Raw genomic sequence first — 27,414 nt, forward strand, 5'->3', positions numbered from 1 at the left:
GCAGAGTCATACCGGAAGGGAATGATCTACAGGAATGTCTTGCAATTTTTCAGAAATAAATAGAAACGTTAAAGAAATGTTCAACACCGCTGCTTGCCTTGCAAACGACGAGAGAACATTTCTGTCCGGAAAAAAAACCAAGACTTTTCTGTCTAGTGGAGACGTCAGGGTGGAAATAGAAAGAAGTTAGTTAGACACCTACTGTACTGTAGGACTGCAGAGCGATGCAGAAACTTCTACGATCTTCGTTAATGCCACGAGAATTTGAGTGTTTATAGTGGAAGTGGACGATCGAAACATACAGTGCAGTGTAGGGATGTGATATTGGAAAATATATATCTGCAATACTTCCACTAGGTACCTATAATATATTTTAAAAGAACGATGCGATGAAGTTTGTTTAATCTATCTATGACGTTATGTTTTATATCACAACAGATGCCAACACGACCGTGATATCGTCTGGCTTGCCACCTAAAAACACAAATATTAGGATACTTTTCATATTTGTGTAAAATTTTTGTTCATCTTACCCATAGTATTTATATTATTACGTCGCGCATTTATAGAAAATGGTGACATGAAGTCGCTATCGAAGGATAACGATCGGGCAATCAATGCGATTGAGTTTGCACACATTTGAAGCTTCACCGGATCAGCCTCACCTTCGACCTGTAAGTTATTGTATGCAATTATTCGCATGTTTCATATCAAAAGTATTCAAGCTTATTCTATAATTACTCAGTACGTACCTCACTCAGTGTATCCACCAATAGCTTCATAGGAACGTTATCGAACACTCCATCCGTTGCGACCAGTATGATGTCGCCTTTTTCCACCGGAAAGTTCATCGTATCAGCAGATTCCGGTCTGTCGCTGAGCACATTATCCAATCCCGGTGGCGGTAGCGAAAGCTGAAACGGTGTGTTGAAATAGTGCTGCTGTTCTTCGCTGCGGTGGACAATCTGACCACCGCGAACTACAATAAAACCGCTGTCTCCGATGTTCGCAGTGTACAACGTGCTATTTTCACGATTTAGGATTAAAACACATGCTGTGCTGCTACCTATGAGGTCAATAAGCATATGGATAAGATTAGGTTTCATTGTCCCTAAGTTGCCCATTTCAGTAGAAATGTACGTTATTTTCCAGAAAACCATCCCGAAAAATACCCATAAAATATTTAATAATAGGGTATTGTACCATTTGGGCAGATGTACCTATTTTGGGCACTTGCCGCTAAAACTAAAAGTCAATATCAAACTGATTGATTTGAATTTTTGTTCAGGGTTAGATACTGTACACGTGCCTAACTCTATACAAAATTTCAAATCAATCGGTTTGAAATTGACTTAGTTATAGCGGCAAGTGCCCAAAATAGGTACACCTGCCCAAATGGTACAAGACCCTAGCTTGCAGGTTGATGGCAAGACTTTTCCACTTTCTATACTCTCAAGATATGGGATTTATCATATCACATAGAAATTTTTCATCATAAGAGTTCCATGTGTCGTTGGATTTTATATCGCTTGTTTTATGCAATATTAAAAAATGTGATCCAATATAATTTTTGCCTTAAATGCTCTCGACAATCTCCAAAGGATATAATTCTCTCATCTTTTGTATACAGACTATTCTTCATTTGTGCATGGAACTGCTTTTTCAAAAAGTGGTTTTCGGTGAATTTTAATGTTTTTTGGAATCAGCACATTCCGGAAAATGACGTACACTCGCAAGTACATACCTGAAATTGATCTCTTATTTTCTAACAGTTCACAATAGCTATGAGAAAGCAGACTAACTGGACTTGTGGGGTTGAAATGTGCACATTGCACTAGTCGTTCACATGTCTTCATCAGAAACGATGCAAATTCGCCGGGATCGATCCCATAACTGCGCCATCCTCCAACGCCATCAGCTACGCCTATGAATGAAAAAGAAAAATAAACGATATTTTAATCTGCAAATGAGCCATTTTACGAAGTGACAACAATGTTGATGATGATATTGATTTTCACGGGTTAGGACGCATGGAGAATCATGGACGAAAACGGCTTTCCTGGGAAGCTTGAAGGCGTGCCCAAACGCTTAGTGTAGCAACACGTCATCGCAGAGCGACAACCACGCAGGGTGACAACTGTCAAGAATAAAAAGATAAGTAAATATATCTCGCGCCAAAATATCTCTCCAAACATCTCTGTAAAAGTGTAGAGAATAAAATCGTTTTTCATTAGTTGGTTGACTGTACAACAGAACACACCGTGTTTTATTTCAATAGGTTATGGGCCCAGTTATAAAGTGAAAAAGTGTGTGCACCTGATGAGCATGTAAGATGGAGCGGCTAGGAATTCCGAAGCTCAACAACCAGAACTATGGCAGCTGGAAATTCATCGTCGAGCTACTACTGGTGCGGGAGGACCTGTGGAAATATGTGAACCCAGGGAATCCACCGGTAGCGATCGCTGCGGCGGGAGGAATCGCCGGGAATGCTGCGGAAGTTGCTGCGTGGGGAGCTGGAGACCAGAGAGCTAGAGCGACCATCGGACTGTTGGTGGAGGAGACCCAACATGCGCTCATCCGGAACACAACGACGGCGAAGGAAGCGTGGGAAAGCCTGCAGAAACACCATGAAAAAGTGACGCTGTCGGCTAAAGTAGGCATTTTCTATCGTCTTTGTGATATGCGCTACACCGACGGAGAAGATATTGAGCAGCATTTGTACGAGATGGAGCAGTTGTTCGAGAAGTTGTCGAAAGCTGGGACGAATCTCGGCAGAGAGCTGGAAGTGATGATGGTTCTGCGCAGCCTTCCAAAATCCTTCAGTACCCTCACGACGGCTTTGGACTGCCGTAAAGAAGAAGAAATCACATTGGAGTTAGTGAAGCAAAAAGTGATGGACGAAGTGATGAAGCGCAAAGGGGAAGAAAAAAGTGAGAAAGCTCTACGAGTGAAAGAAAAAGCCCCGAATAAGAAGAGTGTTGTTTGCCACAATTGCCAAAAAGTTGGACATAAGAAGAAGGACTGTCGAGTGAAACCAAAATCGAATGAAGTGAATCGGGACGAGTCAAAAGCTTCGAGAAGTGCGCAGGCAAAGGTGGCAACATACACGAAAGAAGAAGAAGAAGTGTTCGCGTTCGCGGTCGGTGCTGACTCGGTCAATGAGTGGACGATTGATTCCGGTTCGTCGTGGCACATTTGTGCAAACCGGCATTATTTTGACTGTATCGAGAAGCGGAACTTGGAAACTCCAAGAGAAGTGATCGTGGCTGATGGCAAGAAATGCCCTGTGGAAGGCGAAGGAACGTGTCGAATTTCCTGTTCGGTGCAAGGTCAAGGAGCGAAGCAGATGGTACTGTCGAGAGTACTGTACGTTCCGGAAATCAATGCCAACCTGGTATCCGTTGGCTGCTTGGTCAGGAAAGGAGCTGAGGTGAGTTTTTCTGCATCTGGCTGTACTATTTCTTGCAAGGGCCGAAAAGCCGGCGAAGCAGTATTGGAGGGCGGCTTGTACTTGTTGAAAACAGTGCAGGAGCCAATTGCGTCGGTCGCCAAGAGCCACAATCCGTTTTGCATCCACGAGTGGCATAGAAGATTGGGACATCGTGATCCGGAGGCCATTTTGGAACTGGACAGAAGTGGACTGGCTAGTGGATTCCGCATTCATCCTTGCGGTATACGGGCGGTATGCGAGTGTTGTCTAAAGGGAAAGATGGCTCGACTTCCTTTTCCGAAACAGACAGAGCAGAAATCGACCGCAGTATTGGATCTCATCCATAGCGACGTATGTGGTCCCATGAATACTCCAACGCCGGGAGGATGTCGTTACTTCGTAACATTTATCGACGACTATAGTCGGTACAGCTGGATCTTTTTTCTCCGTAAGAAATCGGAAGTAGAAGAATGCTTCAAGCGCTTCGTGTCGATGGCCAAGACGCAGTTCGGGAAGACAGTGAAGGTTCATCGATCCGACCAGGGCGGAGAGTACAAGTCTGGATCCTTGGAAAGTTTTTGCTCTCAGGAAGGTATACTGCAGCAGTACACCACTGCTTATACACCCCAACAAAACGGCGTTTCAGAGCGCAAAAACAGGTCGCTGGTGGAGATGGGCAGGTGTATGCTCCTGGACGCCAACATGGGCTATCGATACTGGGCGGAGGCCGTCAACACCGCCAATTATCTGCAAAATATGCTTCCGACACGGGTGAGAAAGAAGACTCCGTATGAGATCCTGTTCAAGGAGAAACCGGATTTCCAGAATCTTCACGTCTTCGGTTCGCAAGCGTGTGTGTATGTGCCATCGGAGAAGCGCACGAAATTGGAACCGAAATCTGTCCGGATGACATTCGTCGGATATTCGTCGCAGCATAAAGGCTTTCGCATGATCAATTTGGAAACGGACAAGGTGATCGTCAGCAGGGATGTGCGGTTCCTGAAGCAGGAGGAGTTGGAGATTTTCCGTTCAACCGGACCAGCATCAAAGGAATCGGTTGTGGAGTTCCCGCTGGCAGTGACGCCAGAAGTACCTGAAAAAGATTGCGAAAATGAAAGTGTTGTGAGTGAATATGAAGATGCAGATGAAGAAGACTTTCTCGGGTTTTCGGCAAGTTCCATTTTCCACGGTGAGGAACAGGAGGTGCCGGATGACCCACCGAACGTTGAAGTGCGTCGATCACGGCGTAGCAATTTTGGAATCCCGCCTCAGCGCTATCAGGTGAACGGTCCGGTGCGAGAACTACCGGATGAACCGCGGTCCTACAAGGAAGCAGTTAATGGACCTGAAAGTGACAAGTGGAAGCAAGCAATTTGTAACGAACTGAAATCGCAACGTGAAAACCAAACCTGGGAAGAAGCCGAATTGCCACCGGGGAGGAAGGTCGTCGGATGCCGTTGGGTTTTTAAACGGAAATACGATGAGGACGGAAATGTAATTCAGTACAAAGCCCGCCTCGTCGCACAGGGTTTTAACCAAGTGTACGGCGTGGATTTCGACGAGATTTTTGCACCAGTTGCAAAACAGGTGACCTTTCGTACACTACTCACCATCGCAGCAAGAAGAGGTATGTTGGTAAAGCATCTGGATGTCAAAACCGCATATCTCAACGCCGACTTGGATGAGGAGATTTTTATGCGGATGCCTCCCGGAGTGACGCCGACGAAGAGCAGCTCAGTGTTGTTGATGAAGAAGAGTATCTATGGTCTACGACAGTCGGCTAGAATGTGGAACCGGAAGATAGACGGTGTTCTACGTCAAATGGGATTCAAACCGTCCAGTGCAGACCCCTGTTTGTACGTTCGTCATCGAGGTCAAACATCGGCATTTATTTTGTTGTATGTCGATGACATGTTGGTCGCGTGTTCGAATGAGCAGGAATACGAAGAGATTTTCAAACGTCTACAAGGCCACTTCGATCTAACCCAACTAGGAGATGTGCAGCATTTCGTCGGGATACAGGTAGAGAAGCAAGGTAAGCACTACTATCTGAGTCAGAAAGCATACATTCGGAAGCTGGCGGATCGATTTGGTATGACAGAAGCTAAAACGTCAAAGATACCGATGGACACAGGCTACGTACAGCAAAAGGAGGAGAGCGAGAGACTACCTACCAATGAAAATTTCCAAAGTCTTATTGGAGGTTTGCTTTATCTTGCTGTGCACTCTCGGCCGGACATTGCCATTAGCACGTCCATACTAGGTAGGAAGGTGAGCCAACCTACCGCTGCTGATTGGGTAGAGGCAAAGCGAGTGCTTCGCTACCTGATTGGTACTTGTGATTTGAAACTGTGTATCGGTGGCGAAGGCAAACTTGAAGGTTTTGCGGATGCGGATTGGGCCGGAAATGCTCATGACCGGAAGTCCAACTCTGGTTACATGTTTCGACTTGGAGATGGACTGCCAGGAAACAGACATGTGTTGCGCTATCGAGCACAGAAGCGGAGTACATTTCATTGTCGGAGTGTTGTCAAGATCTACAATGGATTCTGAAGCTCATGAAGGATTTCGGCGAAGACGTCAAGCAGCCCGTGAAGATCAACGAAGACAACCAGAGCTGCATTAAGCTACTGAAGCAAGACGGAGGAACCAAGCGATCGAAGCATGTTGACACGCGATACCACTTCGTGCGTGACATGGCTGAACAGAAGAGGATCAACGTCGTCTATTGTCCGTCAAGTGACATGCTGGCGGATGCGTTAACAAAACCGTTGGCGAGAATCAAACTGGAGGAGTTACGAGAGAAGATCGGTCTGCGAATGACTCGTTGAGGAGGAGTGAAGGCGTGCCCAAACGCTTAGTGTAGCAACACGTCATCGCAGAGCGACAACCACGCAGGGTGACAACTGTCAAGAATAAAAAGATAAGTAAATATATCTCGCGCCAAAATATCTCTCCAAACATCTCTGTAAAAGTGTAGAGAATAAAATCGTTTTTCATTAGTTGGTTGACTGTACAACAGAACACACCGTGTTTTATTTCAATAAAGCTGACTAGACTGATTAAAGCAACGATGGACGGTGTGCAAAACTGCGTAAGGGTTTCGGGTGAACTATCTAGTTCATTCGAATCTCGCCGGGGACTGCGACAAGGTGATGGACTCTCATGCCTACTCTTCAACATCGCTCTCGAAGGTGTGATGCGACGAGCCGGGCGCAACAGCCGGGGAACGATTTTCACAAAATCCGGACAATTTGTGTGCTTTGCGGACGACATGGACATTATTGCCAGAACATTTGGAACGGTGGCAGAGCTGTATACCTGCCTAAAACGCGAAGCAGCAAAGGTCGGACTGGTGGTGAATGCCTCAAAAACAAAGTACATGCTAGTAGGCGGAACCGAAAACGACCGGATCCGTCTGGGTAGTAATGTTACGATATACGGGGATAGTTTCGAGGTGGTGGAGGAATTCGTCTACCTCGGATCCTTACTGACGGCTGACAACAACGTGAGCCGTGAAATTCGGAGGCGCATCATCAGCGGAAGTCGGGCCTACTACCACCGACGAACCGACGTGACAGCTAGAACAAATAAATTCAAATTTGTTGTCCCCGACGCCATGATGAAAAATAGCCGAACACTATCGCCTCCTCTATAACGGTTCGCGTTGTTTTGATAGCTTGACTCCAAACCCCCGTGAATTCATATAGGAAAAGGTTCGCGCCTGAGCTGATTTGACAGAAGCGTTCGCTCGCTTTGCTGGTCGACCGTTAGGTTTAGGGGGGACACTTTCGAAACACCACTGTCACGTCGGTTCGTCGGTGCTACTACGGGCTCCACTGGAGCACATTGGGGTCGCAAACGTATACCAAAGTCGTGAGCGAGCTGTGAAGGCAACTTTCCACAGCACGAATGTAATTTACATTCACCGCATGGAGAGTTGCCTTCACAGCTCGCTCACGACTTTGGTATACGTTTGCGACCCCAATGTTATTCGGCAAACTTTAAAATAAAATTACAAGGTTAAATTCATCCATACATTGTTTTTCGATAGCATGCTTCTGAACTGAGATAATAGCAAATGAATGTAAATGGTCGCAACCTTGGGCTCCAGAAGAAACTGCGGTCGAAAAAGATTCACCCACGCACCAAATACACCATGTACAAAACGCTAATAAGACCGATAATCCTCTACGGGCACGAGACATGGACCATGCTCGAGGAAGACCTGCAAGCACTCGGAGAACGGTGTGTGGCGGAGAAGGATGAACCACGAGCTCGCTGCACTTTACGGCGAACCCAGCATCCAGAGGGTGGCTAAAGCCGGAAGGATACGGTGGGCAGGGCATGATGCAAGAATGCCGGACAACAACCCTGCAAAGCTGGTGTTTGCAACTGATCCGGTTGGCACAAGAAGGCGTGGAACGCAGAGAGCACGATGGGCGGACCAGGTGGAGCGTGACTTGGCGAGCATCGGGCGCGACCGAGGATGGAGAGCGGCAGCCACGAACCGTGTATTATGGAGAAATATTGTTGATTCAGTTTTATCTTGAATTTGATGTAATACTAAATAAATGAATGAAATGACGCATGCTTCTGTCAAAGTTTCTTTCATAAAATCGGCTCGTAAAATGGACTATATCAACGAAAAGAAAACAGAGTGATTTTTTATATTTACATAATCTATACTGCCCCCAGGGATTATTATTATTATTACTATTTATTAGCGACATTTTACACTGAAGAGGTGCATTCGTGTCGGGTACCCCCAGGGATGGGAACACTCACTTGCAAAGAGTTACACTCACTTGCTATTTTCTCAACCCAGAAGCGAGCAATCAAGAAAAGATGTATGGATGATTAGCCTTGTGGTTTTATCTAAAAGTTGGCTGAATAGAGTAGGGGTCGAACGCGCATACCAAAGTCGTAACAGTTGGGGCAGCAGGGACGGATGTCCTGGGGCCTGACGCACCCCCCCGCTTGCGAGTCAGCCGCGTAGTTGCCGGCTAAGAATAGGACTACTAACCCCAATTCAAGGTGTCAAGCGACCCGTGCCGAGGAATGAGTGATCGAGGGGGTGAAAAAGATGCTCGATCTTTAACGGAGCCTGTGGGGCACCTGGGCACCCCCCACAGTAAGCTGTCCCTTACCGCGTTAATGCAGAGCTCTGGCGTGGTGGACATTCTTTCTCGTGCGACTCGTGGGAATCAAATATGAGTAAACAAATTTCGAAATCAAGTGCAACAGGTAGTAGTGGTGCGATCAACCCCTTCGCAAGAAGCGGGTTGATGCGGTCTCCAACAAGGAGAAGCGGGGAGTCAGGTGCTGGAAGCTGCTTACGCAGCTCAAGCGTGGGAGCTCCTGTCCACTCCACGGCAAGCCAGCCGGCGGAGGTTATGGACGGAGCATGGTTGCTGAGGGCCATCAGCCAAGTAGCAGGAAAAGGACGGCCCGCATTGGAGGTAGCTGAGCGGCAGCTTGGCAAAATTATTGACTTCGCGACAACTAAGTCGAATATAAGTAAGGACCTGAAAACGGCCTTGCTTCGGCTTAGAGCGTCAGTTGATGAGGCCAAGCAGGAGCACGCGGTCGCGTTGCTAGCTGCGGCAGCGGCGGAACCCGCAAAGGAGAAAGCGTCTAAGCTTACGCAAACGGAGGCCTTCTCCTTCGCGGGTAGTCCGAAGAGTGTGGAAGCGAATGCTCGTGACAAACGTGACAAGCATTCGCAGAAGCGGGCGAGGCAGCCGTCAGGTGAGGAGCTGTCTGGCGGTGCCCGCAAGGCCAGGCGTATAATAACCCCGAAAGCCGGTGGTTATGCCGGAAAGTCGGACCCCAGCCAGGGTTCCCGGAAAGCTGGGAAGGGTGGGCCTGAAAAGGCCGGCCCGTCCCGGAATGATGGGAACAAGGGATTGCGACCAATGGTGGGCCCTCAGCAGCCACAGAGCAGGGCGATCCAAGGAGAGGACCCTCCTTGGACAAAGGTAGAGCGGAAGAGGAAGAAGAAGGGGAATCCGCAGGCAGAAGTGCAGGTCGCCAAACCAAGGCGTAGGAAGGCAGGTGCCAGGCGCGAAAAAGGTGACGCTATCGTCATCAAGACCGAACAGTCGAAATACTCGGACGTCTTGAAGGCGATGAGGTGCGACGCCAAGCTTGAGGGTCTTGGAGCCGACGTACGCAGTATCAGACGTACTCGTACGGGCGAAATGATCCTGGAGCTTAAGCGCGAGAAGGATCACAAGGGCGCCGCCTACAAGAGGCTGGCAGAAGAGGTCCTTGGTGATGGAGTGGAGGTGAGGGCTCTTACGCATGAGGCGACTCTGAAGGTCAAAGACCTAGACGAGATCACCGAAGCGGAAGAGCTCGTCACGGCACTGCGGCAACAGTGCGATGTTCAGGTGGCCGCCACAGCCGTCAGGCTGCGGAAAGGGCCAGCAGGGACACAGATAGCTCTGGTTCAGCTACCTGTGGCGGACGTTAAAAAGTCCGTTAAAGTAGGGCGGATAAAGGTGGGCTGGTGTGTATGTCACCTGACATTCCACGAGCCACCAGAGGTTTGCTTCAGGTGTCTGGAACCAGGACACAAGTCGTGGGACTGCAAAGGCCCCGACAGGCGCAAACTGTGTAGGCGATGCGGCGCTGAAGGTCATAAGGCCCAAAGCTGCACGAGTCCGCCCATCTGCATGATCTGTACCGGGAAAACCTCGAAAAACAGACATGCGATGGGTGGTCCAGGGTGCCCGGCCTTTAAGAAAGCCGCAGTGAACAACAAATCACAGTGCAGGTAACGCAGCTGAACCTGAACCACTGTGATGCGGCTCAGCAACTGCTTTGTCAGGCAGTTTCTGAGTGGGAGACGGATATCGCCATCATATCGGACCCATACCGAGTACCCGCCGGCAACGGCAACTGGGTCGCGGATGGGACCAGAAAAATGGCGGCGATATGGACGACGGGTAAATACCCCGTTCAGGAGTTGGTGTCTACTACCTATGAGGGCTTCGTGGTCGCCAAAGTAAACGGGGTCTTCTTCTGTAGCTGTTATGCGCCTCCGCGGTGGCCGATCGAGCAGTTCACGCAAATGCTGGACCGCTTAACGACCGTGCTAACAGGGCGAAGGCCGGTGGTAATAGCGGGCGACTTTAATGCCTGGGCCGTGGAATGGGGAAGCCGTTTCACGAACCAGCGGGGTCAGATCCTGCTAGAAACACTGGCCATCTTAGATGTCGACTTGGCTAATGTCGGTACCAAGAGTACCTTTAGTCGAAACGGAGCGGAGTCAATTATTGACGTGACCTTTTGTAGTCCTGGCCTAACAAGTAGTTCGAACTGGAGAGTAGATGATGGCTACACTCACAGCGACCACCTGGCGGTTCGTTACAGTATCGACTACAATAACAGCAGACAGCGGATAGAAGAAGAGGCGGCTAGGCCAAGGCCAAGCCCTCGCAGGTGGAAGACATCATACTTCGACGAAGGGGTATTTAGGGAGGCGCTCCGCCGTGAGCGAAACTTAATCGGTTTAGACGGCGACGAGCTGGTAGCGGTGCTCTCACGTGCGTGTGATGCGACCATGCCTAGGCGAGTCCACCCTAGAAATGGGAGGCCACCGGCTTACTGGTGGACCGACGCGATTGCGGACCTGCGCCGCGCCTGCCTACGGGCTAGGCGGCGGATGCAGCGAGCACGATCAGAGGAAGAGCGAAACGAACGGCGGGTGGTGTTCGCCGCTGCAAAAGCCGCGCTTAAGACCGAGATAAGAGCAAGCAAAAAGGCCTGCTTTGAGGGTCTCTGTCAAAGTGCCAATACGAACCCGTGGGGTGACGCCTACAGGATCGTTATGGCCAAGACGAGAGGTGTGATGGCTCCTACAGAGCAATCTCCAGAGATGTTGGAGGGGATCATTGGAGGACTTTTTCCGCGTCATGATCCTAGTCCTTGGCCTCCTTTCGTAGGACAGCCGGGGACTGGGGCTGGCGATGAGGAGAGGGTCACCGATGTGGAACTTGCGGGGATAGCTAAGTCCCTTAGCGTAGGTAAGGCCCCAGGTCCGGACGGAGTTCCGAACCTGGCCTTAAAAGTAGCTATTGCAGAGGCTCCCGAGATGTTCAGGTCTGCTATGCAGAAATGCCTGGACGAGGGAGTTTTCCCAGAAGCTTGGAAGAGGCAGAGCCTGGTACTATTGCCAAAGGCGGGGAAACCACCCGGAGACCCGTCGGCATATAGACCAATATGCTTGATTGACACGGCGGGGAAGGTGCTCGAAAAGATCATCCTCAATAGAATGTTGCGGTTCACCGAGGGCGAAAATGGTCTTTCGAGTAACCAGTACGGCTTCCGGAAGGGGAGGTCCACCGTAGACGCTATCTTGTCGGTTACAAAAACCGCCGAGAAAGCACTTGAGCCTAAGAGGAGGGGAATTCGCTTTTGCGCGGTAGTGACTCTGGATGTAAGGAATGCGTTTAATAGCGCTAGCTGGTCTGCTATTGCCGATGCGCTCTTGCGTCTGGGGATACCGGAGTACCTGTACAAGATTCTCGGAAGTTACTTTCAGAATCGTGTACTAGTCTACGACACGGAGGTGGGTCGGAAGTGCTTTCACATAACCTCAGGAGTCCCGCAAGGTTCCATCCTGGGTCCGGTGTTATGGAATGTCATGTACGACGAGGTGTTGAGGTTAGAGTATCCAGTGGGAGTGGTGATTGTCGGATTTGCCGACGACATTACGCTCGAAGTCTACGGTGAAACGATCGAGGAGGTAAAGTTGACTACCAACCACTCGATCAAGGTTGTGGAGGCGTGGATGCGGTCCAGGAAACTGGAGCTGGCTCACCACAAGACAGAGGTGACGGTTGTTAACAACCTGAAGTCGGAGCAGCAGACGGAGATCAGTGTAGGAGACTGTACTATCCTGTCAAAGCGCTCCGTCAAACACTTGGGCGTGATGATCGACGATAAGCTTACCTTCGGTAGCCACGTCGATTATGCCTGTAAAAGAGCCTCCACAGCTATTGCGGCACTGTCCCGGATGATGTCCAATAGCTCTGCGGTGTACGCCAGTAAGCGCAAGCTTCTGGCTAGTGTTGCTACATCCATACTTAGGTATGGCGGCCCGGCGTGGGGCACCGCGCTAAGTACTAAATGCTACCGACGGAAGCTGGAAAGTACTTACAGGCTTATGTGCCTGAGGGTTGCGAGCGCGTACCGTACCGTGTCACACGACGCTCTCTGCGTCATTACTGGTATGGTGCCTATCAGCATTCTTATCAGTGAGGACATGGAGTGCTTCGAAATGCGCGGCACAAGAGGCATACGCAGGACTGTCAGGATGGCCTCTATGGTCAAATGGCAGCGCGCGTGGGACAGTTCCACCAAAGGAAGGTGGACCTATAGGTTGATACCGAGGGTAGATAGTTGGATTAATAGGCGCCATGGGGAAGTTTCATTCCACCTGACACAGGTCCTTACAGGTCATGGTTGCTTCCGACAGTATCTACACCGTTTCGGGCATGCGGATTCTCCCGAATGCCCAGTGTGCAATGGTTTAGAGGAAACGGCGGAACACGTTTTGTTCGTGTGCCCGCGTTTTCGCACAATGCGTGACCGCATGCTTGCCACATGCGGGGAGGACACAACTCCGGACAACTTGGTCCAGAGGATGTGTAGGGATGAGTTTGGCTGGAACGCCGTTTCAACGGCTATTACCCACATCGTCTGGGAGCTACAGAGGAGGTGGCGCGTGGACTCGGAGAATGGCTAGTCCAGATGCAGTACAAGAGGTGGTCCAGGGGTTCGGAGTCGGCTTCGTAGGTCATACCGGTGCCCTGCGGTCGAGATCGACCCTTACAACGATTAAGTGGCCGCGGAGAGGAAGTCCCGGTAGCGGTGCTGTCGTGGCGTCGGTCTACTGGGTTGGATCCAAGCCCGCGGTTGGAAAGGGGTCCCCGGCAAGGGTCGGGGCAGGTGGAGACCCTGCCGTCAGCAACCTACGGATGCATCTGATAGGGCCTGAAGGGTAGTGATACCCTTCCTTTGCGGGCAGGTCAGATCGGGTTGCATGTGGGCATCAGTTCTTGATGTCCGCTCAGCAGTAGGGCGCGGGCGGGGTTGACTCTGCCCGCCTTCCGAGGACAAAGGGAGTGGCGAGGACCACTCGGGAAACTGGCTAAGCGCCAGCATGCTACCGTGATGGACTCTCCAAAGCGAGTCATCGATGTTCGTTGCTGCAGGCTACGCAGCTAACCTTGTGGGTGCGATGTGCACTAGCCCCTCTCTGAAGCAATACCTTCTTGGTGGTTCCGGAGAGACGTAGGGTTTGGCGACCATAGGAATGGTTTAGTGGGTACGAGGAGAGAGTAGTCCTGGATTTTACTTTTGTTGTAGAAGACGGCCTGTCAGACCTACACTACCCTAACCTTCTGTTAGGGTGTCTGTTGAGCAGATTATCCCCCTATGGTTTAGAAGGAAAAAAAAAAAAAAAAGTCGTAACAGAGCTGTGAAAGCGACTCTCCACGAGGTGAGTGTAATTTACATTCACCTTGTGGAGAGTTGCCCTCGGAATTTTTTTTGTGATTCTGCTGACAGTTTGGCTGGTGCTACGCCATCCGGATAGCTTCCGCCTGTGAAAAAGTGCTTGTTCTATGAGAATGTATGTTTGAATTTCGCTGCTAAAGTTATTCGGGTTCGGAAACGGTGCTGAAATTCGTTTCGAGAGTGTAGGAATTGGGGGTGGAAGCTCAGGTAAAATATTATCTCCTGGGCGCCCATTAAAAACACCACCCCCGGCGAAGACTGGCGCTCGAGCCTAGCTATTTAGCACTGTAGTTGGAGGAAATGCCAATGCAGAACCCGTAGCTTCCGGGAAGGTAAGCCCAGCTCCCTGGGTTAGTGGGTTGGTGTCAGGCCCTGCGAGCCAGCCGTAAAAAAGACTAGCACCGGAAAATCAACAAGAGAAGAATGCGAACCGATACCAATGGCGACGACCACAGCGACGAAAAGGGACTTGCGATTGGAAGCTCGGTACGTGGAACTGCAGATCTCTCAACTTCATCGGGAGCACCCGCATACTCGCCGATATACTGAAGGACCGCGGGTTCGGAATCGTAGCGCTGCAGGAGGTGTGTTGGACAGGATCTATGGTGCGAACGTTTAGAGGTAATCATACCATCTACCAGAGTTGCGGCAACACACGTGAGCTGGGAACAGCTTTTATAGTGATGGGCGACATGCAGAGGCGCGTGATCGGTTGGTGGCCGATCGACGAAAGAATGTGCAGGTTGAGGATCAAGGGCCGATTCTTCAACATCAGCATAATAAACGTGCACAGCCCTCACTCCGGAAGCACTGATGATGACAAAGACGCATTTTACGCGCAGCTCGAACGCGAGTACGACAGCTGCCCAAACCACGACGTCAAGATCATCATAGGGGATCTAAACGCTCAGGTAGGCCAGGAGGAGGAATTCAGACCGACAATTGGAAAGTTCAGCGCCCACCAGCTGACGAACGAAAATGGCCTACGCCTCATCGATTTCGCCGCCTCCAAGAACATGGCCATTCGTAGCACCTTCTTCCAGCACAGCCTCCCGTATCGTTATACCTGGAGATCACCACAACAAACGGAATCGCAAATCGATCACGTTCTGATTGATGGACGGCACTTCTCCGACATTATCGACGTCAGGACCTATCGTGGCGCTAATATCGACTCTGATCACTATCTGGTGATGGTTAAACTGCGCCCAAAACTCTCCGTTATTAACAATGTACAGTACCGGCGGCCGCCCCGGTACGATCTAGAGCGACTGAAGCAACCAGATGTCGCCACCGCATACGCGCAGAATCTCGAGGCAGCGTTGCCGGACGAGGGTGTGCTCGATGTGGCCCCTCTAGAGGACTGCTGGAGTACAGTCAAAGCAGCCATCAACAACGCAGCCGCGAGCACTATCGGGTATGTAGAACGGAGTCGACGAAACGATTGGTTCGACGAGGAGTGCAGAGCGGTTCTGGAGGAGAAGGATGCAGCGCGGGCGGTAATGCTGCAGCATGGAACCCGACAGAATGTGGAGCGATACAGACAGAAGCGGAAGCAGCAGACCCGTCTCTTCCGGGAGAAAAAGCGCTGCCTGGAAGAAGCGGAGTGCGAGGAAATGGAACTGCTGTGCCGTTCACAGGAAACACGGAAGTTCTATCAGAAGCTCAACGCATCCCGCAAAGGCTACGTGCCGCAAGCCGAAATCTGCAGGGATAAGGATGGGAGCCTCCTGACGGACAAACGTGAGGTGATCGAAAGGTGGAAGCAGCACTTCGACGAGCACCTGAATGGCGAAGAGAATGTAGGCACGGAGGACCAAGGCAGCGGAGGAAATGACTATGTTGGTGCAGCAGAGGACGGGAACGAACCAACTCCCACGCTGAGGGAAGTTAAGGATGCCATCCACCAGCTCAAAAACAACAAAGCGGCTGGTAAGGACGGTATCGCAGCAGAACTCATCAAGATGGGCCCGGAAAAGTTGGCCACCTGTCTGCACCAGTTAGTAGTCAAGATCTGGGAAACCGAACAGCTACCGGAGGAGTGGAAGGAAGGGATAATCTGTCCCATCCACAAGAAAGGCGACAAGTTAATGTGTGAGAACTTTCGAGCGATCACCATTTTGAATGCCGCCTATAAAGTGCTATCCCAGATCATCTTCCGTCGTCTTTCACCTAAAGTAAATGAGTTCGTGGGAAGTTACCAAGCCGGTTTCATCGACGGCCGGTCGAAAACGGACCAGATCTTCACCGTACGGCAAATCCTCCAGAAATGCCGTGAATACCAGGTCCCAACGCATCACCTGTTCATCGACTTCAAAGCGGCATACGACAGTATCGACCGCACAGAGCTATGGAAAATTATGGACGAGAACAGCTTTCCCGGGAAGCTGACTAGACTGATAAGAGCAACGATGGACGGTGTGCAGAACAGCGTAAGGATTTCGGGTGAACTATCCAGTTCATTTGAATCTCGACGGGGACTACGACAAGGTGATGGACTTTCCTGCCTACTATTCAACATTGCCCTGGAAGGTGTTATGCGACGAGCCGGGCTCAACAGCCGGGGTACGATCTTCACGAAATCCAGCCAATTTGTCTGTTTTGCGGATGACATGGATATTATTGCTAGAACATTTGGAACGGTGGCAGAACAGTACACCCGCCTGAAACGTGAAGCAGCAAAGGTCGGACTGGTGGTGAATGCGGCTAAGACAAAGTACATGCTGGTAGGTGGGACTGAGCGAGACAGGACAAGCCTTGGCAGCAATGTTACGATAGACGGGGATACTTTCGAGGTGGTAGAAGAATTCGTCTACCTCGGTTCCTTGCTAACGGCTGACAATAACGTGAGCCGTGAAATACGAAGGCGCATCATCAGTGGAAGTCGTGCCTACTATGGGCTCCAGAAGAAACTGCGGTCAAAAAAGATTCACCCCCGCACCAAATGTACCATGTACAAGACGTTAATAAGACCGGTGGTTCTCTACGGGCACGAGACGTGGACGATGCTCGAGGAGGACATGCAAGCACTCGGAGTTTTCGAGCGACGGGTGCTAAGGACGATCTTCGGCGGCGTACAGGAGAACGGTGTGTGGCAGAGAAGGATGAACCACGAGCTCGCTGCACTTTACGGCGAACCCAGCATCCAGAAAGTGGCCAAAGCCGGAAGGATACGATGGGCAGGGCATGTTGCAAGAATGCCGGACAACAACCCTGCAAAGTTGGTGTTTGCTAACCATCCGGTTGGTACAAGAAGGCGTGGAGCGCAGAGAGCACGATGGGCGGACCAGGTGGAGCGTGATCTGGCGAGTGTTGGGCGTGACCGACGTTGGAGAGCTGCAGCTGCAAATCGAGTATTATGGCGGCAAATTGTTGATTCAGTATTATCATGAATTTGATGTTAACTAAATAAATGAAAAAATTAAATGAGTGTAGGAATTTGCCGTCTGTTTCGCGTTGTCACGTAGAACGGTCAATGATGGTCCTACGCCTAGTAGTTTTGCATTGTAAAGTTTTTGTAAAGGCACTAAGACAGCAGTTTTGTTTCGTGTGTTTTACGTCCCAAGTAACAATTTCAATTCCTTTTAGATTTGATTATTTTTATGGAAGCTTTATCACAGCATGACCAATTCATGGAACATTTATAGTTGTTTTTATCAAGAGAAAACAATCTTCGTTCGTTTGCGGTTTTTAAGTTGTCTTCAAGTTAATTTTGAAATTCGCGCATAAAACAACTGAATTTACAAGAGCATTAAATCTTATAATAAGATTTAAGGCGTATTTGAAGTTATTTACAAAACATAAAATCAACATATTTTATTAAAAGTTTATACATCGTTTATTCAAGTGCATTTCATCTGGCTAATCCTCCTTTAAAAACTTCTTGAAGCCTTCTATTCTTGAGCTAGAGCCATTACTCTGGAACAAGAACTATGCGAAATAATGATAAGACAACGAACTATTTTTCAATCCAATTAATGAATGTAACAAATTGGTTGAAGAACCGCGTTCACATGCAAATATAAACACATAAACATGTTTGCTCACTGATAATTTAGCCATTCTTGTGCTAAAAAGTAATCATGTCAACGAAATAATGATTTTACGGCCAATCAAAAATGCGAGTAGCTGGCTGCTGTCGTCCTGCCTTCAACCAGTTTCTTACACAGGCCAGAGCTGTGCGAATCGAAAATGAAATGAGTACTTACTGTGACTCTGCTCAAGCTGATGCCAAATAGCGTAATTTTAGTAAGTTGCACTTCATTATTTATTGCAAAAATACAGGGAAACAAAATAGAATTGGCAAATATTGACGCGAAACACCGCGAAATGTACAGAGACAACTTTCTAGCATCGAAAACGTAAACAAACAATTGCCAAAGGCTGCTACTCTTGTATAAAACGAATAAGTTTCATTTAAGACGAACAAATCTGCCTTAAGATCCTAACTAGTAAAAACAATCTTCAATAAAGGCTGTAGCGTTCATGCAAGGTGACTTGGTTCCATCATTGTTTTGAGGGGGTTTGGATTAAAGGTAATAACAATTGATGGCGGCTGCTTGAGTTTTGTTCGCTTGGAACGGCAGCCATGCTTAGAAAGAATTGAAAAAGTGGCGTAGCCTTTTGTTTTTAAAGGAAATTTATGTCTTCGTATATTAATAATTGATATTATTTTTGAGGCGCTTTGTAATTTTTGTATGTTTTGGGTGGCATATCAACGAAAAAGTGGGTATGGCACGGAAAATTTCGATTCCCTGTCATCAATGATCTGTCAGGCAATTTAAATGTTCTAGCCATATCAATTTGATGAAAATTAATTCGCAATTCAATTAATATTTCATCCATGAAACAAAACTTGTTTGCATCTGCATAATGCTTAGGTAACCCGGATAAAAAGTTACCATTCATTACATGGTAAATATTATTAACATATGACTGGTTTTATTGTTCACAATAAAACACATAGTAGATATATTGTTACTTTTTACAATAGAAATCAAGCCCATATAGTTCGTACAATAAGTGAACATTAGCTTTATTAGTGACTAATTGATTCGATTGTTTTTCAATAGTTCTATGATAACTTTAAGTTACTATCAGTAAAAATTAATTTAAGATGTTTTTAAATAGTTGCAAAAGTGCCTGCAAAGTTCTCATAGACTTTTTATTAAAAAAGAGTTTATTTCTCAATTACACTTGAAAACAATTCGTAACAAATAAATAATAATAAATATTATTGTTGCTTGGATCATGTTTGTATAATCAAATACAAAATCACTTGACATATTTTTTTATAGTTTTCGTTTTAAATTTGAGTACAGTAGATGTTTCGGTTATCAAGTGTTATTCGCTAAAACTTCAACGACTGACAGACGTGTTGGCAGAGGAAGCTCTCAATGAATAACTGAGAAAGAACAGCAGGTTTCAGCCAAGTGAGGACGTTACGACAAGAAAAAGATGAACAATGATTTTTCTAATGTTTTCCAATAAATTAAAGGAATCTAGTAAATAGTAAACTACCATTGATAACAATACAAATACCATTAGTTTAATGGGTTCAATTGAAACGATGTTAAAATAAATATGCAATAATATTTGTTGTTATGTAAACAGATTTCGCCTTTGAAAAACCAAAGAATTCATATTTCTCGGTAACATTTTTCTCCATCATTTACAGATACTAATGGCCACATGAATTGTGAACGATTTATGGTATGCTGCCCAAATTCTGCAAAGTGACGTAAGCGCCATTGATAGTTTTGGCCCATTTTTTGGTTATTATGCATAAAACTCTTGCTTATCCTCTAAGTTTCTTTCCATAGATGATAGATTACGACTAGATCTTGCATTCTAATACAACAGGCATACCACAGTGTTATTTTTACACCAAATATTACATATAATATACCAACAAATATCGACATTTTGAATGGCGCTTACGTCACTTTGCAGAATTTGGGCAGTATGGATCATACGACCTGAGGTCTGACTTGTGATATTTGGCAGTTATTTGAAAAGATTGAAGATAGATCTTATCAACAGCTGCCAAGCAATACATACCAGACAGACATCAGATTGTTTCATTCTTATCATAAAATATGCATATCATTCTGGCGGCCGTTAGTGCTCGTAAATGCTGGATATAAATGTTAGCGGGAAATATAAATTCTATGGTTTTCGAAAGCGAAAACTGCTTACAAATAACAACAAATATTATTGTATTTTTATTGTAACAACGATTTTTTTTGACGCCATTCAATTAATTGTATTTGTATTATAAGAACAATGAAAAAACATTAAGATATATTGTTTTCTTTTGAAAATTGCCCTAAAAATGTCTCATAAAAACACAATACATTCTATTGTTTTTCGCGAAAAAGTGTATGAAAATTTTCTCAAAATTTTATGGTTAAGATACATAACGACCACCATTTTTTATTGTAAAAGTGCCATTTACCATTTGCCGAATGGTATATAACAATAGGGGTGATGGTGAGTGTGCTGTGTAAATTACAATACGTTTAATGGTGAATATTTTTCGAAAAAATGGTGTTGTAACAATAAAATTTATTGTATTTTTATGATATTTTTTATCAGGGAAAAGATTTCATTTGTTATGCACTGTTGACACTTTTGAGAAAGACAGCTAAAAGATCAACATGCCTCAAGATATTCTTGTTAAAGTTTCATGAAGTTCTTATAATCAATCATCAGCGCATGTACATAAATACAACTAGTTTCAAAGCAGTCTTCAAAAGCAGCTTTGAAGATCTCCTGAAGAGTGGGCCAGATTAGTCTTATGGATGTTTTATACCTATTTTATCTCAGATTTGCAGAACAAAGAGCTTTATTGCAAAGTTTTATGATTCTATCTTAGAAATTACTTCAGGATTGCCACAAAAGTATAATTGTTACTTGGGGTATGTGACTATTAAACTACCGTCATGCCATCAGTGATTCGCGAGGGATTACAGAATCATCCCGTGGTGGCTTAACATTCATAATTTCGTGAGAGCGAAAGTGACGTGTGTTCAAATGATGACTGACTGCAAGCACAACGGTGGCGATGGCGAGACGAAGAGGAAGCCTGACTGCACAATGAAGACGTTCCCATGGTGATGGCAATGCTACCTTGGATTGGATGAATTCCGGTAAGAATGTTCTGATTACTTTTACTACAACAAAATGAACTAAATACGCGTCAGTTTCAAAGTTTTTTTTTGAATCAGGAAGTGTGTTTGCATTATCATTATCCAAATGATAAGGGTGATGTACACATGCGGGGCTTATTGTTAGTGAAAGTGACTTCTGAATGGACGTGTCTATCCAGCCATTCTGAAATGGGTCTCTGAATCTGCAATAAAGCTATCACCTTCTAACTCCCAGACTAAAGCTTTTTGCAATAGCATCAAAATGATATTGCAGAAAACTTTCTTCCATAATACCACTGCCGGACAGTGGGGGTTAGTTGGATCACACACACAGCCACACACACACACACTCACCTTGTGGAGAGTTGCCTTCGCAGCCTTTTTTTTATTTCTTTTAATTCGTGAATTTTAACTTAAGTTAATTCTTCACACCCTTCGCAGCTTTGTCACGACTTCGGTATGCGTGTGCGACCCCTACAGTATGACCCATAAAAAAATGCGACATTCCATTTTTTTACGGCATTTGATGATTATCAATGAAATAATCCTGAATTCAACTTTTTTGGATTAGGATACAATAAGGAGGTCATTGTCATACAGGATCTCTAAAATTTTTGCAAATATACTATATTAACCCTCTAATACCCAATCCCGCCTTTAGACGGGGTATAGTTTGAGCATTTTTGTAATTTTTGTTTCATAGAAAATCATTTTTTTAATATTTTTGGCTGTTATTTAGGACTGTTTTGTATATCTCAAAATAGTTTTTGGTGTATTTTAAAGCGTATTTACATTTTTTAAAAATCATTGAAAAATTGATGTTTTAGTCACCTTTTAGAAGTCATTGTTTATTTTGTATTGAATCGCTACAATTAACATATTTTAAATTTTTCCCAAATCATTCTATCCTTGTTTAATAGTTTAAGGAAATCGAATACACTCTAAAATTATTTTCCTTAAAATTACACGGAAAATAAAATTTTCAGTGAAAAAATTTTTAAATAATAATATTTCAACAATAATCATAAAATCTCAAAATGTTTTTATCTCAAAAAATCCGTTCCCCAAATTGGCTTCCAGGAAAAATATAAAAGTGTGGGGATGTTCAAAAATAAAAATTAGAAAAATCAAAAACTAAAATTCACGATTTCGAGAATTAAAAAGAATTATCTTCCAGAACATGTTTAAATCGATTTTAGATGACGAAAAATGATATTTAGATCAAAATAAAAAATTTGGGTATTAGAGGGTTAATAATATAACTCACTTCCAGCTATTTCTGGCGACCCTTTATCCTGTGCTTGTGGCGCCGCTTGTGACGAACGTGGCAACTATTACACTCTAAAAACGTATGCCCTTCAGAAATACACACGCTGTAATGAACTAGGGATGTCAATAATCTCTTCAGTTATCGATAAATAATATCAAAATGTTTAGGGTTTAAATAAACAAATCATATTCTTTGCGTAATAGTTTTTGCACACAATATACATTAAGTCAAAATGAATCAACAAGTATCCCCATTAGCCATAGCAATTTGATCAAAATATTTCACTTATTGGTACTTCCAAAACAAATATGCTTCTGGAAAAAAATGATAATTGCGAAACGTCAAATTGCGTATGTTCCATCCCTGATATACGACAGTTACAAAACATAAACTTAATATTTGCTTTGTCCAATATCATAATTTTGTTTGTGCAAATTGAATCTTGTACATCCCTAAATATGATTGACGAGCATAACAAAAGGAAATATGTCATGGAGACACGGTTAAACATATTTAGCTCGATATTTAGTAAATATGTGGTTTAATTTAAGGTTGATTGCCACATTTGACGCTAGATGGTGCTGTAAGCTGTTCGCCAATTCAATGTATGGGGAACGCGGAAGTGAATCATATTGTTTATATAATATATTTGATTTTTGTCAAAATATTCATTGGTTACGTATATGGGATACCTTATAATTGTTAACAATTTTTAAATAAAATCAAGTTTTCCTCTAATTTTCAGAGTAAAATGAACTAAGATAAAAATTTTTAAACACATGGAAACCATGAAGAAATATGTAGGGTGGGGTGGGGCAATAAGGGTCGCTTAAGGATGGATCATCATAATTTTGTAAACACAAATCTCGTCCTGTAATCTTTAATACGCTAGTTAGCTATGCCAAAAGTCGACACAAAGTTTTTTAAACACAAAACATTATGTTAAACAAGCAGTTTTAAAAAGTGACCGATTTTGCGTCGTGAAAAAAGAGCGGGCAAGATGGGTCTAAAAGGTGTGAGTAATTCACATTTTCTCAACAAAAATCGGCAATATATAAGATTTATTCTGTATTCATATATGCTCCATATTAGGGTGACCCACACTTATATCAAAAACAAAAATTTCGTAAAATGCCAAGCCTTACCTCCTAAATCAGTTGTTCTGAACTCCCAGAAGCTACGGTCAAAATTTGAGCAAAATCTGTTGAGTTCAAGGGGGCGCTCAAAACGCTTGAAGTTTATATGAGAAAACTTGGCCAAATGTATGCAGAAATTTATCGAATGTTGCCGCTAGGTGGCACTGTAAGCGTTCAATAAATAAACCCTTTCGTATTATTGTAGGTAACTATATGCCAAAGAACTTTGTCGAAGACCGCGAAGTGATCCGACGGCTGTGAAAAAAGTTATACCCTAGGCAAAGTGAGGCTAAGTATTGAGATTTCATTATTGATATTATTCCTTTACATGTATTGGAAAAACAACAATAAAGTTTATCCTCACTTTACCTAGGGTATAACCATTTTCACAGCTGCTGGATCACTTGGCGGTCTTCGACAAAGTTGTTTGGCATATAGTCACCTACAATAATATCAAAGGGTTTGATTACACTAGTTTACAGCATTTATGAACTCGGTAAGCTGATGATCGTTTTTGGTGTAGAATCATGCCATGAGTTCGAAAACGCGAAGGAAAAAAAATACAGTAGAGCGGAAATTTTTTCGACTTTCCATACAAGGATGATAATTTGAAATCGATTTTTGTTTTATTTTTAAGCAAAGTCGCTCGCTTCACACATCTCATTCTCCGTAATCAATGCTCCGATTGAGCTGAATTTTTTACTGTAACTCACCCACATATGATATGTCAAATAAACGTTGACAAAGAATTTTTTAATTGTTTTTTTCTTATTGAAAAAAATACATTCCTTCATAATTTTTTGGGAATTTTGCTAAAATTTAAGGAGATCCTACCCAAAACTCGCCAATATCTTGATTTTCATCAATCTGACGCAAAACCTGCATTCAGATGATCAAATGGTATTATATTCAGCTTTTAATTTATGGAAAAAGATTTAAAATTGGTTGAACAAAACGCAAGATATTTGAATTTTATTAAATTCCATATTTTAAAAAGTTGTAAAACTCGATATTGAGCTTAAACTCAAAAACTGTTCTACTTTAAATTTTTTGAAGCACGGTTTCGAAATCAGTGCTAAATTATGCTTCAAAAATTGTGGTCGTTGACAGAAGTTCACGACATTCGTTTTATTTTGTAAACTAGTGTTATTGAACGCTTAAAGCGCCACCTAGCGGCAAAATTCGAAAACTTAAAATTTCTGCATACATTTAGCCGAGTTTTCCCATACAAACTTCAAGTGTTTTGAGCGCTCCCTTAGCTTAATTGATTTTGCTCAAATTTTTAACGTAGCTTCTGGGAGTCCAAAACGACTTAGAAGCCAGTGTTGAGAATACCAGGGCTGTTACAAAATTTACAAAATATCATCCGCGAAATTCGCGACTTTGGAAATAAAATCCGCGACTGGAGAAACAAATCCGCGACACGAACATAAATATTCAAATTTCATATTGAACCAGATTTTGTACTGAATAATTACATGTTTTAAGAATAGTTTGGTAGATCCTATGAAGTTTTCAACGATTTTTCATTAGAGCCACATTTTTTCGTCAACCTTTGTTTGTGTTATAACAGAAAACGTATTGAGATTCCCGAAGCTTCAGGAATAACTATCTCTGGACCCGATACCAAATTTTAAAATTATTTTGCGATAAATTATTTTTCTGTGAAGTACATATCTCAGTAACATGTTTGTTGCTGTGATACCTTAGTATCGATTAAACTCGAGATCAACTTATTGATGAATTATAGTGTGTTCCCCCATTCTGGTGAGAAAAGCTTTATAAAGCTAACCACGTCCTTGGGGTATAAGACTCATATGACAGCAAGCCCTAAGAAGGGTTTGTCAAGAGCCTTGAACCTGCAATAAGTGAGTGCACTACAATAGCAGAGGATATGTTCTGATGTTTCTGTCTCCTCATCACAGAAGCGACAATTAGGATTACTTCGATCTTTTGTAGATGATATCTGCAAGGGCAGTGTCCAGTTAGATCGGTGTAGATGTTGAGACCAAATAGTTATTGGATTTTCTTGGGGTTTAGCATGACGAGCCGCTTGGATCGGCTTTTAGGGGGAAGCATATTCCAGTTTGAAGTAATTCGAGTGACCATAAATTCGCTCAGTTGCATTTTACAGAGCAGTAGAAATCAAAGCAGATCCCGCCGAATGGCTCAGGGCCAAGGAACAACCATACTCTGCTCCAGAAACAGGAAGCACAATGATTTGGTTTCATTAGTCCAAGTTATAAGAAAAATAATATGTACAATCGACGAGTTTCATTTTCAGATTAATTTTATTTTGTGAGGCAGATTCCCCGTAACGTGGGTAGATCACCTTAGAATGGTGCGTTGCGGTGTAAGATCTACCAAATCAAATTTTGATCTTGATATTTACCGTATTTTAAAATATCCCAAGATCAAAGTTTGATGCTCTTTTCCTTGTGTTTTGTAGTATTTGTGTTTCAATGTAGCAGTAACATTTCATTTCAGCAGGATTCAGGTAAATGTATCGTACGGTATAAATAATATTTTAAAAATATGTAACTGTGGCGAGCGTATCACTAATATGTAGCTTATTTGACGTACGATGTTAATATTATTTTATATTTCAGATTAGCAACCGAAGAATCTAGTAATTCAACCAAATGCCAACAATATGACGAGAAAACCAGGATGAATTGGGCATACAACTGATTCGAAGCAGTCTAACAATGGTGTGCCTGAACGTTAACCAAGCGTATCCTTTGGAGTTTACCCTTCCACTAACAACACCCTAATTCCCGTGACACCTAGGCCTGAGAGATCGTAGAGTTGTCTACATTTTTCATAGGTGTCCAAAACTAACCATCCTTTTCCATTCCTCAGCAGTCGCAAGGACGTGGCCAGGACAGTGCTCGACCATTGGAGGATTGCGTCAGTCTTGTCTAAGAGTCAGAGATTAGTCCCAAATCTTTGTGCTTTGGTTCGGACGGGAAGAAGGCAACCCTCATAACAGCGGTCTAGGACTGTACCACCTACGAATTTGTGCGACTCGCTTAATGCTAATGCTAATGCTAATTTTATTTTGTGAGGCAGATTCAAGTAAACTGCAAGGAGGCAATCTTTGTATTCAAGTGATCTTATTCTTAATAAATACTTCATAGTTTGAATAAGGGCAACGTTTTTTAACCTTGGTTAACCAGATATAAACAACGACGATGCTGGACAAGAATAACTATTTCCCTACAAAAAGGGATTATGAGCCGAGCTATTTTAGTCACAGGAGAAAATATATTTTGAACCAGACCATCAGAGTTTTCCTATTTTAATAACTTATAGGTACGCTTATCGAAGTAAAAAAATGAAAGGTGAGTTTTAGAAATAATTTGTTGATTAGATTCTTCCATCATTCAAAAAATAAGAGTTTTGGAAACAAATATCTTATGCTGATTCCGGAATGATTAGTAATTTATGTAACGAGTTGCAAAAAGTTGATTTTTTCAGCGCGATTCATACGATGAGTGCTGAAAAAAACGAATTTTGCAACGAGTTACATGCAACATTTTATGCAACTATTTTTCATTATGCAAGTCATTTCAGTTGCATAATGAACCAGTGCGGAAAAGTTGGCCATTATGATACCGAAATAATTAATATAAAATAGAAATTATGATACTGAATTGCACAAAATAGTTTTACCTACTCGGCAAGCCTCGTTGGATAAATGTACGATTCGTGCTGTAAAAATCATCATTTTGCAACTCGTTGCATAAATAACTATTATGTTTGTGTATTATATAACCCTCATATAAAGTTGTACAGAAATACACGGAAATGAATAATTTATGCAAATAGTTTGAAAATTAAATATGACAAAAGCTTCCACTGTTATTCAAATCAAAATTTTTGGTATAATATTTT

At 44.2% G+C, this 27,414-nt stretch overlaps 1 protein-coding gene across 2 annotated transcripts in view; it reads right to left on the reverse strand.

Annotated features, from left to right (window-relative positions):
• Positions 1-348: 348 nt before the first annotated feature.
• The window catches only part of LOC109405642 (protein phosphatase PTC7 homolog), a 43,705-nt gene continuing 16,639 nt past the window's right edge, over positions 349-27,414 (reverse strand). For both annotated transcript variants that reach the window (XM_019678713.3, XM_019678714.3), the window contains exons 3-6: positions 1,745-1,924; positions 753-1,066; positions 534-672; positions 349-474 (exon numbers count right to left, since the gene is read on the reverse strand). In XM_019678713.3, coding sequence (XP_019534258.2) covers positions 425-474; positions 534-672; positions 753-1,066; positions 1,745-1,924 — 683 coding nt within the window. In that variant the 3' untranslated portion in view covers positions 349-424. The remainder of the gene's footprint in view (positions 475-533; positions 673-752; positions 1,067-1,744; positions 1,925-27,414) is intronic.

Source organism: Aedes albopictus, chromosome 1 (genome assembly GCF_035046485.1).
Source record: "Aedes albopictus strain Foshan chromosome 1, AalbF5, whole genome shotgun sequence".
Lineage (NCBI taxonomy): Eukaryota > Metazoa > Arthropoda > Insecta > Diptera > Culicidae > Aedes > Aedes albopictus.